The sequence below is a fragment of the Pezoporus wallicus genome, unplaced genomic scaffold (assembly GCF_028554395.1).
Source record: "Pezoporus wallicus isolate ANWC-B61680 ecotype Strahan unplaced genomic scaffold, APGP_CSIRO_Pwel_v1 contig_8542, whole genome shotgun sequence".
Classification (NCBI taxonomy): Eukaryota; Metazoa; Chordata; class Aves; order Psittaciformes; family Psittacidae; genus Pezoporus; species Pezoporus wallicus.
The window spans coordinates 1768386-1782395 of NW_026640148.1; the positions used below are offsets into that span (position 1 = coordinate 1768386).

The window sequence follows — 14010 nt, forward strand, 5'->3', positions numbered from 1 at the left end:
AATGTTCTGACGTAAGCTGCTTTGGACAAGAGCTAATACATTCTCATACCCATTGGTATATGTTTTCAAGAACTTCTAGAGGAGATGGATGGTTTCAGAATGCATTCTGAAGGGGAATCAGGACTGGAATTGGGACTACCTTCCTAAGGACCAGACGATTCCTGAAGTCCCTTCCAACCTGGTATTCTACAATTCTATAATTCTAGTTGCTTGGAAAAGTAGGGATCAGATAATCAAACAAAGCATACCTAAGTCCCTGGAAAATAGCAGGGAGATTTGGGCTCTATAGATATAACGGAGCCTGTACACTGATTCTATTTGCTTTATATTAATGCTTGTCAATGTTTTTCTCTTTTCTCTAACTTCTGCTTACCTTTTATTGCAGATAAAATATATATATTTATATATATTTATACTGTACTATTATATATATTTATATATATATATATTATGTATATTTTTATATATACACACACACACAAAGGGCTGGAAAGCCCCAAGGGCATTAGTGACTCTCAGAAGGAAACCCCTTCAGCAGTGGTTCAGTGTAAGCATATCACTTGCTGGTGCTCCCAGGTGATAGAGGGATGCTCAGTGACACGCACTGCTGTACCATGACTTCTTGGCACGCAGCTCGGTGTTTCACGTTTAATGTTTCACACTCTATTAGTAGCCCAGCTTCACACTCTATTAGTAGCCCAGCTGGGCCTGGGTGCATTAAACCCCGGCTCAAGTGTGACTGTGTGGCACCCCCGGCTGCGTTCTGTGTGCACGGGGAGTTTCTTCCTGCTGAGAACAGCCCAAAACATTCCGTTATAAAAAACACAAAGGCAGAAAATCGATTTTAAAGCGTTTATTTGTAAATTTATCTACAACTCCCAGCAAGCTGCGCGCCACTGCTGTCACCTGATTGGTTGCCCTGTCCCGCGGGGAGCCAATAAGGATCAGGGGACCGCTTTGGGGGGTGTGGCTTGCTCTGGCAGCAGTGCATGATGGGAGTTGTAGGCGCTTTGCCGTCTCTGCGGCGGAGGGTGGCTGTCTCTGGGGCACAGCGCTTGCGCAGTGGCGGCGTGCGGCGGTCGCGGCGCGTGGCAGGAAGCGGAAGGGGGCGGCCGAGCCCGGTGTCTGACGTGTCCCTGTGAGGCCGCTGCCCGCGCTGCTGCTCCCGTCCGGCGGCCGCCATGGGCAGTGAGTACCGGGCTCCTCGGCCGGGGGCGGCTGCCGGGGGAAGGGAGGGGGTAGGAGGGGACTGGGGTCTCCGCGGGGCCGCGGCTCGGCCACCGGCTGCGCTTTCACAGGTACCGTGGGACGGGCCCCTCTCCCTGGGAGTCTGTTTGAGGGGCCGCCGCTCAGCGCGGAGGCCGCAGGCCCTCACTCAGGGCCCTCGGAGCTGGCCACGTTGTCGGTGCGCCCTGCGCGGGTCTCCCTTCCTCTGGGTTCGAGGCTTCCCCTGGGTTTTTAATTCATTCACTTTCATGGCAAGACCCGTTTCCTGGCTATGGCAGATCGTGCTGGGAAGGGAGCTTGCTCCCTGATGCCTGGTGACCGGCCTGCTCTGCCTGGCAGGCTCTTAGGGCCCGGCCGTCCGGGGCTCGCTGTGCTGATGCTGTACGAGGCAGGGAGAGGTGCGCTGTCCAGCTGGGGATTGGTCATAACGCGTTCAGTGGCCTTGCCAGAGCAAGCTAGGAACAGTGGGTGCAGGCTAGAGTAAGCTGAGTGAATGGAAGGCTTCAGAGGCTGCTCCTTGAGGAAGAGCTGCTTGAAAAGCATCTTAGTATAGTATTGTAGATGTAGGATTGTAGATTGTAGTTTGATTTAAATTTAAACCCACAATCCAGTGTAACTGTACAGGCCATTGATCAATTTAAATTAAGTAAATAATTTTTATGGACTGGTTTTAAAATGTTATGAAATTGCATCTGAAGCTGCTGCCGTCCATAGTGAATCCCAGACTGGTTTGTGTTGGAACCTTAAAGCTCCTCCAGCTCCAACTCCTGCCACAGGCAGGGACCCCTTCCACTAGAGCAGGGTGCTCCAAGCCCCTGTGTCCAACCTGGCCTTGAACACTGCCAGGGATGGGGCAGGCACAGCTTCTCTGGGCACCCTGTGCCAGCGCCTCAGCACCCTCACAGGGAAGAGCTTCTGCCTAAGAGCTCATCTCTGTCTCCCCTCTGGCAGCTTAAAGCCATTCCCCTTGTCCTGTCCCTACAGACCCTTGTCCAAAGCCCCTCTCCAGGTTTCCTGTAGCCCCTTTAGGCACTGGAGCTGCTCTCAGGTCTCCCCTTAAGGAGCCTTCTCTTCTCCAGCCTGACTCAGCCCAACTCTCTCAGCCTGGGTCCAGAGCAGAACTGCTCCAGCCCTCGCAGCATCTCCGTGGCCTCCTCTGGACTCGCTCCAACAGCTCCATGTCCCTCTTGTGTTGTTGCCCCAGAGATGGGTGCAGGACTGCAGGGGGGGGTGTCTCACGGCAGCAAGTAGAGGAGGGAAGTGAGAAGTCACCAGTAGTTTCTGTTCTGCATCATCATACTCTTTTAGTTCAAATGAGTCCAAAATATGTGTGCAGTCTTAGATTTACCTTGAGAAGTTTTGCATTAACTATTCAAAATCATATCTCTTGGCTCTCAGGAGAACTTGTGACTTTGCAGATGCCCTCTTCTGTCGTATGCTAATTCTAAGCTGGAGACTTCCCTGATCTGAGGGTGTGTCTTGTTCACTAGGAGATCATTGTTTGTTATATCTGTGTGTTCACTTTGTCTTTTAACTTATTTCCATACAGTCAAATTTCTTGAAGTAATCAAGCCCTTCTGTGTTATCTTGCCTGAAATCCAAAAGCCAGAACGGAAGGTAAGGGAATAAATTTTTCTTCATAGCTTTGTATTTGTACAATATAAAAGGTTTATACTTTAGTTTGTATTTGAGGGTTTTGTTTGGTTTTTTTTTCCTGGGAGAATGGCAGGTTTAGGCACAGTTGTTTTTAGTGCAGTGCTTGTCTTGTTTATCCTGTACTGGGGATATGGTTGTACAAGAGCGTATCTGCTGGTAAATGCAGTTGTGCAGGTATGGTTGTGCCTTAGCAGTGAGATGCTGAAAGCAGGGCATACTGGGGTGTAAATGAGATTAGTTTAAAATAGCATCTTGCTTCATAAGTTCTAATCTAAGATTCTGTTAGGAGAAGCTTCTCTGTATTACCTTTCTTCTCACCAGAAGCTCTTTCTTATGAAAATATAGGACTCATTTCTGTGGAAGTACCAGAATTACCTTCCATTGACATCAGCTTGTTTACCTGGATTAAAGTTTCAGGAAAGTTTTGTCATTTTCTTTGGCCTTGTATAGGAGGCCTTGGAATAAAAGGGATGAACAGTATTCATCACTTGTATAAAGGGGATGAACAGTGAGTTATTTCCTTTAGGATGTTCTGTACTTTGTCCCTTCACAAGAAAATCAAGTGTGCTTTAGCTGCAGTGAAAATTTGCCTGATTGACTAGATCTTGTTATCGTGACAGCTTTAGCATCTTTGCTTGTTGGTTTTCCCCCTTTAGATTCAGTTTAAGGAAAAGGTGCTCTGGACAGCTATCACGCTCTTCATCTTCTTAGTATGCTGCCAGGTACGTTTCTTTCTTGTGTTCTTAAGGAAGAGCTGAAATGTTTAAAGGATGTTATGAAGTCTCTAATTTAATCCTGTTTTCCTCTCTTGGTTGGAAATGCAGATTCCCTTGTTTGGTATTATGTCATCAGACTCAGCAGATCCATTCTACTGGATGAGAGTGATTTTGGCATCAAATAGAGGTATGGTCAGTCTTTCAGGTTTTTTTGTCTTTTTCAGCTTGAATCAGAACATTTCTGGACTCATTCCTATGCTGCACTTATTTTAATGAAGATAAAAACTGCAGCAGAGAGGAAAAAATCATCTATTATGTAAAATTATAAAGCAGTGTGGCATTGGGAAAGCCACAGCTTTGTGGACAGAATGATATGGTTGGCTGTGTACAGTCTGTTATATGTCCAGAAATCAAGGAGCATTTTGTAGGGAAGCGACAGTTCCTAATTACCTTGCTTTGCTGCTGTTGCAATCTTTCATATGTATTTCAAGCCTTCTGATTAGTGTTTCAAGCCATGTTATACGGGTGTTGTGGTTTTCTGGGTCACATCTTGGAGTCTATCTTGCAGAATAAAATTCATGATGGTTTGTATAAATTTCAGAGGCTTCCTAATGCAGGTGTGAGTTAAGAGTGTGACATTATTTTCTTTCCCTGTTCTTCCTGTGTCTGGCAGGTACGTTGATGGAGCTGGGCATTTCACCCATTGTCACTTCTGGGCTCATCATGCAGCTCTTGGCAGGTGCTAAGATAATTGAAGTTGGTGACACCCCAAAGGACAGAGCCCTCTTCAACGGAGCACAGAAACGTGAGTAATGGCTGATGTTAAAGGCTGATGGCTTAGAGTAACTGTGTTCATTTTATAAATGACTTCTAAAAACACTACTCACTGATCTGTTCACTGGAAAAAAGAATCATAAATTACCAAAACCATGGTGCTATTTTAACAGCTTCAGAGTTTTCTTTACCCAGAGCAATCTTTGGTAACCAAACCCACTTGCTTCTAAGTGTATTTGTTGCTGAAGTGTTTGTGTCTGTATTTTCAGTGCCAGATTTCAGACAACAAACTTAACAAGCCCTTGATTTTAAATATCCTGTGACTTCGGTATTCCTTCCCAGCTTTACTCCACAAAGAAGTGATTCATATTCTCTATAATTACCCACTGACGTAAATCTCCAGAACAAATACATACTTTCTGGTTTTTATTCTGCAGTGTTTGGAATGATCATTACCATTGGACAGTCTATTGTGTATGTAATGACTGGGATGTATGGAGACCCATCTGAGATGGGTGCTGGCATCTGCCTGCTTATCACAATTCAGGTAATTTCTAGTCCTTTCTACTTACTCTCCCTCTGAAAGGGTCAAAAATATCAGCCTTATGAGCTGTCTGTCCTGCATGCAGAGAAGAAAGATCAAAGTGTTCCCGTTTCCTCTTATATTTTAGTACAAGTTATTCTTTTAACAAAAACTAAAAAGGGATGGGACTAATGCTGTGTTTCTCTTCTTTTACTGTAGCTTTTTGTGGCTGGGTTGATAGTTCTGCTCTTGGATGAGCTCCTACAGAAAGGGTATGGTCTTGGTTCTGGCATCTCTCTCTTCATTGCTACCAATATCTGTGAGACTATAGTGTGGAAAGCCTTCAGCCCCACCACGGTGAACACAGGACGAGGTACATGGCACAGTCTGTTTTCTTTATAGAAAATCTTGTACAAAAGACAAAAGTCTTTTTTTTGGCCATGTGTAAACTTAAATGGCAAATGCTGTTACTGACAACTTTAAAAAAATCTTGGAAATAACATAGCTGCTATAAGGGATAATGGTAGTAAAAGTCTGAGAGCATACTCGAGATGCATAAGAGTTGGAGAAATCCTAACTCCGAATCCTGTAGGTCAGAAGTTTGCCTTATGGGACAAAGTGCTGACAAATGGAGATAGTCACAGCACACCTGACTTGGTTTTTCTTGTTCTTTCCAAGGCATGGAATTTGAGGGAGCAATCATTGCTCTGTTCCATCTTCTGGCTACTCGTACAGACAAAGTCAGAGCCCTTCGAGAGGCCTTTTACCGTCAGAATCTCCCCAACCTTATGAACCTGATTGCTACCATCTTCGTCTTTGCTATTGTAATTTACTTCCAGGTCAGTTGGAATAAAAAGGACTGTGAAACTCTTTGTGTGGAAGTAGAACTGCAGTCTGCTTCCTTGTACAAGAAATTATAGTTTCACTTTCTAGTGCCTTCAGAAGACTCATTTTTATACCTGCAACATGTGGATGTTCATTTAACATGGGCTTCTCTTAATGATTTCCACATTTACTATAGCCACACAAAAGACTTGAGACCTGCTGTGGTCTCTGAAAGAGAACAAACCCAAACCAACAAATAGATGAATGTACATGTAATATTGCCTAACCCAGACTTTGAGGTCTTTAAACCTGTGTGTCCCTTGCTGTTTGTTGCAGCAAGCTGCTGAAGAGCAAAGGAAGTTTTAGTGTTTCTTTTCCTGGATACTACATTCAGTCTTTGCTTCATTTATGACCTGTGGTATCGGTTCATGCCCAGACTTAACAGGAGACTTTGTTTTGAAATCTTTTCAGGGCTTCAGAGTTGATCTTCCCATCAAATCTGCTCGCTACCGTGGCCAGTACAACACCTACCCCATCAAGCTGTTCTATACTTCCAACATTCCCATTATTCTTCAGTCTGCCCTGGTGTCCAACTTGTACGTCATCTCCCAGATGCTTTCTGCTCGCTTCAGTGGCAACTTACTGGTTAGCCTGCTGGGCACTTGGTCTGTGAGTATTCCTTCTACTCTTGCATACAGCTTTATAAGAGCGCTATTAAAAGGCATGGTTAAAGATGTGGTCTCTCTCTAGATATTAAGGCACATTTCTACAGGTGATCATGTATGCTGAAACTCTGAAATCTGAGACCTGATGTGATCTGTGTAGCTGTCAGGTCTCCTTTTACCTTGGGCTGGTCTTTGCTGTCCTGGATATTTTTGCTGTTCATTGTTGTGTTCCATTTCTACTTTTTTTACTGCTTGTGACAGTAAAGTTGAATCTTTGTCTGCTGCTGTAGTAGTAATGACAGTGACATGAAGGTGATACAAACCCAGGCTTAGCTTTAAGGCTAAGAAATAGCAGGAAAGATGGTGACTGTTTGCTTCCTTCTTTTAGGACACATCATCTGGAGGTCCTGCTCGTGCTTATCCAGTTGGTGGTCTTTGTTATTACCTGTCACCTCCAGAGTCCTTTTCTTCAGTGTTAGAAGACCCTGTACACGCAGTTGTCTACATTGTATTTATGTTAGGCTCCTGTGCTTTCTTCTCCAAGACGTGGATTGAAGTCTCTGGCTCCTCTGCCAAAGATGTAAGTTTAAAATGATAAATTGTGTAAGCTTACATGATGAAAACAGGTAAAGGGGGTAGTTTTTTCCTTGTTTTCTTTACTGATTTTTCAAAATCAACAACAAAACTGAGAAGAATTGCTTTCATTGGCAGTCTTTGAACATTGCTATGTAGCATCTGCTCAGTGTGAGGACAGGCAAGGTAGCAGGAAAGGTAGAAACTCTTTCAGCATCAAATGACAGATGCACCATGTGCAAGGCAGTTACCAGTTAAGAACGTGCAGGTAAAGCTTTGAATTCCCATGCCTGGCATAGGGAGTTCTTAACTTCTTTAGGGGAAGGTTAACAAGAGACTTATTTTTAACTTGAGAGTGCTGGTAACAGGGAATCTAGTGCAGTGCACTGATGTACCTGGGCCTGGCTTCTCAAAATCCCAGTTTGCTGCACAATACTTGCTATTCAACAGCTGTATCATTCTGAAATTGGAACTGGAAACAAAGATGGAAAATAGTTGTCATCATGGTATGTTTGTATTGTGTGGTTTTGGGTAGGAAATCAAGTTTGGCAGCCATGTGGAATAGATTCATCCATTCTTTAACAAACATGTAATAGTTGCACAGTTACTCTAACAGTGTGAACACTTTTGTTTTGGACTTGAGCATAGCTGCTTGTTGTCAGGCATGCAGGAGGCACTACTCACAGCCATGTATAGCCAGATCTTCATTTCAGCATAAACCATCATGCAGCTTTTAACACTTTCATGTAATTTCCTGATACTGAGTAAAATCATTTTCACTTCATGTAAACAAGATCAAAACCAAAAATCAATAGATCATTACTTAAATGTTCACTATGTAGTGGAAAACTGGAAGCTTGATCATCTGAAAGGTGTTCTCTCAGTACAGTAGGTTCTGTGACAAGCACCTTCAGGAGTTCCCCTGCTAGAGTTTGTAACCCTCAGTTGTTAGTAAAACGTGTGCAGGGCTCTGCTGTAACCCTGTACAGCTGCAGAAATCCAATCTAAGAATGATGTTCCAAGAAAAGAGTCTTTCTAAGGCATGTAGCTTCTATTGGAAACTGAAATGGAGTGGGCACTTCATAGGATGGTTTTGCTAACATGGTAAACCCTGACCAGGAGAAGGGTAGGTGGCAAAACAGGAATTTTGGGTATATGAGAACTTACCAATTTCCAGATCTTTCTTTTCCTAACAGGACTGGATTTATCCAAAAAGCTTTGCATCATTGACAGTGTGGGAAAGTGCCTGTGACTACAAATCTGTCTGAAGTTAAAATATTGAATGTTTTAAACATAATATAAAAAAAAAAAACAAACCAAAACCCCCAAACCAAATACCAAAAATAAAAATCCCAAAGCCATCACCATTTACTGCTTCTGTTTTCCTGGAGCGCTGAATTCTGTGGTCTTGGGAAATGATGCCAAACTGACTTGCTCCATTCCTTGATTCAATACAGGTTGCCAAACAGCTGAAAGAACAGCAAATGGTAATGCGAGGCCACAGGGAAACTTCAATGGTACATGAACTAAACAGGTGAGCTATACACTTCACAGGATGCTTATGCAGAGTGTTGTTGGAGTGTACTACTTCAGGCTGATGCACAAGGATTTCCTAATCATAGAATGGCTAAGGTTGGAAAGGACCTTAAGATCATCTAGTTTGTAATTTTTAATGTGGTGGTGTCTTGAGTACTGTTTTTACACAGACTTTACCTAATATATTAGCACTGTTGTGTGATCCTTATCTTTGTTCTTGGGTAAGAGAAGGGCCACAAAGACAACCCAAGGACTGAGCAGCTGTATGAGTAAAGGCTTGAGAGCTGGGACTGTTCAGCTTGGAGAAAAGAAGACTCAGGGGAGACCTTATCACCATATTCCAGTATTTAAAGGGTGACTAAAAGGAAGATGGAGACTCCCTTTTTATAAGGAGTCACATGGAAAAGACAAGGGGCAATGGGTACAGCTTACTCCTGGGGAGATTGACTGGACACAAGGGGAAAATCTTTCATACTGAGAATGATCAGCCATTGGAATAATCTCCCCAGGGAAGTGATGGTTACCCTGACATTGGACACTCAAGATTCAGCTGGACAGGGTGCTGTCTAGGTCATGCTTTGCCTAAAGAGATGATCCTTTAGGTCCCTTGTGACCTGGGATTCTGTGATTCTATGAATTTAGATCATGGGAGAAGAGAGTGTTCTGCCACTGACTTTTCTCCACTTGTGTAGTTCTTGGGTTTTTTAATCACCTGGTTAGGTAATCTGTGTTCTTCTGTTCTCAGTGGGATTGTTTCTTAAACCCTGCCTCCGATGTAGATACTTCCTGTAGACCCCAAATACCACTAACCCTAGTATAGTTGTTAACATCCTGAGCAAATACTAATGGCACCTCTTCTGTCCCTGTTTTGTGTCTCACAGGTACATCCCTACAGCTGCTGCATTTGGTGGTCTGTGTATCGGTGCCCTGTCTGTGTTGGCAGACTTCCTGGGGGCAATTGGATCTGGAACTGGAATTCTGCTGGCTGTCACTATCATTTATCAGTACTTTGAGATCTTTGTAAAGGAACAGAGTGAAGTTGGCAGTATGGGAGCTCTGCTTTTCTAACCTCACGGACCCAGGCTCGGGGGGGAGGAACCTTCTCAAACATAGCCAGTCAGGTGAAAAGGAGTACCACAAACTTGGTAATGTCATTCTCTAGGAACATAGGTTTTAATAATGTTTCCAAAGCACATTCCCTTATGTTAAACTTTTCTAGCATCCTGTTGGCATTTTATAAATCCATGAGGAAAAAATGTGCAAAAAAAAAGAATTTTTTTAAAGAAACTTCTTTTTTAATGATATGTCAGGAGCATCAGCTGCTCAATTGGGTTTAGTTCAGTGACTCTTGGGATTTTTTGAGCCCCTTTCAGATTTAGGATACCTGAAGCCTTTCCAGGTTTTAATAATAAATGTTTGTTAAGTGGATGTTTGGAAGAAGGGATTTTGTTTCCATGTAACTTGGTTTTGCAGCTCCATTGCAGCAGTGGTGAGACAAAATCTCTCCCTCTTAACGCTCAAGTTCCTTAATTATGGTTGTAAGCACGAACAGTGTTTCAGATGTTCAGTTCTGTGTTTGCGTTGGGGTTTTATTTTCAGTATGGCAGATTTGGGAGGCAGTTGTTTCTTTTTACTAAATGATAGCTCTAACTCCTAATGTTTTGTCTTGTACTAACTATGCTAGACCCTTTCAGATGTGGGGTATTGGCTGGAGACTGTTGTCACGTGTCCTTTCCCATCACCCTCCTCTGCAAGCAGAAAACTCAGGTCAATCTAGATCCTGCCAGAGCCTGTGCCTCAGAGTTGCAGCTTTGAACCTTGCTCACGCTGGCAGCTTTGTAAAACCTTCTCATTCATTTCACTGCCATCATTGGTAGCACTCCTGTTGCCAGAAGGGGAAAGTGTGGCTGCTTAGGCACAGACCTGCTCGTGCTCTTTGCTGAAGCTGGGTTTCTCTCACTGATAATAAATCCTGGTCTTGTAGCAATCAGGATTATTACCTGACTACTCATACCTAGTGAAGTTTGAGTCTGGTTACCACAAAGGAGTGTGAAAAGGATGTATGTGTTACTTGTCTGTTTCTGTGGATATAGCTGCGAGACCCTTGTCAGGTAACTTGTAGGTCGCTTGTAGAGAAGGCTTTTCCACCCTGTAATCTCATTTAATGATGTACAGCAAATTACTTTCAGAAGGTATTGGGACTCCTTTTCTGAAGATCACACTTTTGACATTGAAGAAGTTACAGTAAAAGGCTTGCATGGACCAGAATAATACTTAATTTTCCATTTTGATTTCAATTGTCAGTACTAATCAGGTGCCTGGGACCAAATGCAAATATTGTCTATGAGTCTTGTAAGTAGTCAGTATTGGACAACATGGAAACCAGAATGAGGAGCTGTGATGCTGGAATGTTTCTCGGCGCTGCATCCTCATGCCTGCTATGCCCTTTGGCATGTGGGGCTGGCAGTATACGAGTTACCATTTGTGCTTGGAGTGATGGGACTCTGTTACGTACCCAAGGAGCAGAGACAACATCCAGAAGCCCTTGTTGATGCACTGAGCTCAAATACCAAATGCATGAGGATCACAATTGGATAGGAACAAAAGTATGGGGATACAGTAGCTGTGAAATGCTCACTACCACCCATTCATTGTTACTTCATGCTACATTCAGTAACGTTTCTGCCTTTCATTAGGTAGGAGTAACCCATAGCACAATTTTGACATGGAATAAGGATCAGTTAAAAACTGACTTTCAAAGGCACGGGCAGGAGCAAGGGGTGGGGGTTCTGCTTTTGAGCCACAGCTCTGGCTGGGCTGGAGCTGGGCTTGTGTGCTTGGTCACATCATCTGTCTGGCCCGGGTGCAGTTTAGACCATCAGCCCGTCAGGGTCTAAGCAGCACTTGTTCTATGCATCAGTGTTCCTGTCTTGTGGTGAAGTCTTTGTCTGTCCTCGAGCAGCTCTGTCCTCAAAGCAGGACCTGCTCCTCATGAAGTGGATGTTCACAGAAAGAAATGATGCCGAAACAATCTGCTTTATAATGAAATAAAGTACCTCTTTGGAGCTAACCTGTGGCTTGTGGTGCTTTCAATACCTTACACCTCGAACACTTGTACAGTAACCTTGCCCTGTGAAAGTGGTCCCTCTCAAAGCAGCGGGTCAGAGTCTCAATGTGAAATAAAGACTCCAAGGTCTCTCAGCGAGAGGTTGCCAAAGTAACAGAACCTGACCCATTCCTCTGTGCTTTCCTCTTCCATAGAGGTGCAGTTCAGAGGGCTCTGCACGAGCAAATAGAGGGAGAGTGAAGTAATGAAGGATCAGTTTAACATAAATTGTATTTCTGTATGGAATACGGTGCCAATCTTTTCGTAGCAGGATAGTAACAGGACCTTAACTGAAACAGCAAAACTCAAAGCTGATGATAATCCTAATAGTGTGTGAGCTTTTGAACTTGGAATAAGGAAAAACGTGTTCCTCCTGAATAGAAATACCGGATACAAGAAGTCCAGCCACAATTTTGGTCGTGTATGAGGTTTTAAACAACAGCTCAATTCCTTCCTTGCTTTTTTTATTCCTCCCCGAGAAGTTTAATAACTGTGATTGCTGTAGCAATATTTATGTCATCACACAAATGAGAAGCAGTTGAAGTCACTGGGGGTGGGACGAGTTACCCACAGGACAGCCAGGTGAAAACACTGCCCCGTCTGAGATCCTCCTGCTTGCGGTAGTATTTTAAGTGCGGAATTCTTTGTTACAGCCTTTTCTTCTGCACTGCAGATCCATGTGAAAGCTTCTCCCAGAGCACCGGAGTGCTGAGGCTGTGGTTTTTGTCCCTGTCGCTGTCAGGAAGCCTTAAAAAAACACAGAACCCCGAGCTGGTTTGTGTTGGACGGCACCTCGAAGCTCATCCAGTTCCCTGGCAGGGACACCTTCCACTAGACCAGGTTGCTCCAGGCCCTGTGCAACCCAGCCTGCGCTCTGAGCAGGCTGTGATTTGTGGCAGAGATTTCTCAGCCAGCTTGCGCTAAAGGAGCAGCCGAGTGGCCTCATAACTGCTTTTCCTGACTCTCTCTTGCAGCAAGGAATTACGAGCTTTAGCTGGCCTCCGAGTTTATCACAGCCTTGGGGAGCTCCGTGCAGGTGTTGGAAGCTCTTTGCTTACGGAGTTGCCGTGGCACAACTGACAGGTCCCCGCTCGGCCCTCCCTGCCCGGGAACGCTGAACCTGCTCCCCGAGGAGCGGCCGCATCCCTCGCACGGCCGCGGTGGCTGCAGGGGGTATCCCCGGTGAGGATGAGCGCCTTCACCGGGCAGGGACACGCTGCCGTTCCCGCTGCCTGCCGGGCCCCGCTCCCTGCTTTGTGACACGGAGCGCGGCCACCGCCAGCCCCCTGCCCGCGAAGGTCGCGGTTTGAAGCGCGGCCGGGAGCCCGCTCGGTGCAATGCCCGCTTGCGGAGGGGGGTCTGGGTCTGGGTCTGGAGCAGCCCCCGCGCAGGATGGGCACCGAGGGAGCCTTTGCCCGCCTGGTGGCAATGTTACGCTGCGATTCGAGGCGCAGGTCAAGGCGGTTTGGATCAGGGGCGTGCGCGTTAAATCTGTTCCAAATGTGGGCTCCCGCTTCCCCTTCGCTGCTGCGCTGGGAGGGGGGGCTTCGCACTGAGGAAAGGGTTGGGGACGTCCTAGGAGCGGGGCCAGGCTTGGGGATGGTTTAGGCGGTGGCTGCCCCATCCCTGGCACTGTTGGACGGGGCTTGGAGCAAGCTGCTTTAGTGGAAGGTGTCCCTGTTGGCGGCAGGGGGTGGAACCGGAGGAGCTTTAAGGTCCCTTCCGACCCAAACCAGCCTCCAAAATGCTGGAAATCACCTTCTCATTTCAGAGAATTTATCCTGTTTCTGTTCTCTGGTATTTTTCAGGGATGCAGGGTGCCAGGGGGCAGCTGCTGTTACAGCCGCTGAGTCTGCTGGGTACTGCTGCACAATCCAAGCCTAGGCTGAGGCACTCTATGGGATTGGAAAGAAGACACCCACAAAAAGAGGCATTTAAAATCAAAATCAATATTCTGAGCTGGGGCCCTAAGGAGTCACTGAGACTGCAGCTGCTGGTGGATCCTGGGGAGCTGCTAAAATGGAAACTGCTGCGGGCCAGGTCCTTGCAATGCTCTGGCCATTGCTGATGTGGTGCCAGCCGAGCTGGCAGCGCTAGGCAGGAAGGAAACACCCAACACTTGGCACCTCCTTTGGAGCTTGTATCCGAGGGGCCAGAGGCTGAGCTTTGTCATCCCGGAGCGCACTGTCAGGGTCAGGGATGGGATGGCTGCTCCGGGATATTTCTGGTTGGAGAACAAGGAGATTGGGCCAATTTTCCAGCCATGTGAATTCCTGAGAGCTTAAACCAGGGGGAACAAATCAAACAGCAGAACAGTTGGGATATGCGTTTTCCAAAAGCTGTTTCAGAGGGGTTTGTGTGGGGAAAATCAGGATGCACAGCACATATAAAACGCCAGATCCCCCTTAT

At 45.6% G+C, this 14010-nt stretch overlaps 1 protein-coding gene across 1 annotated transcript; it reads left to right on the plus strand.

Annotated features, from left to right (window-relative positions):
* The first annotated feature begins 1090 nt into the window (after window positions 1–1090).
* Window positions 1091–10152, plus strand: SEC61A1 (SEC61 translocon subunit alpha 1). The gene is made up of 12 exons (XM_057417703.1): window positions 1091–1188; window positions 2777–2844; window positions 3540–3605; window positions 3708–3786; window positions 4273–4404; window positions 4811–4920; window positions 5116–5269; window positions 5575–5735; window positions 6193–6390; window positions 6775–6966; window positions 8417–8493; window positions 9377–10152. Exons 1-12 carry the CDS (start codon window positions 1182–1184, stop codon window positions 9561–9563), a joined length of 1431 nt encoding a protein of 476 aa, XP_057273686.1. The 5' UTR covers window positions 1091–1181; the 3' UTR covers window positions 9564–10152.
* Window positions 10153–14010: the final 3858 nt, after the last annotated feature.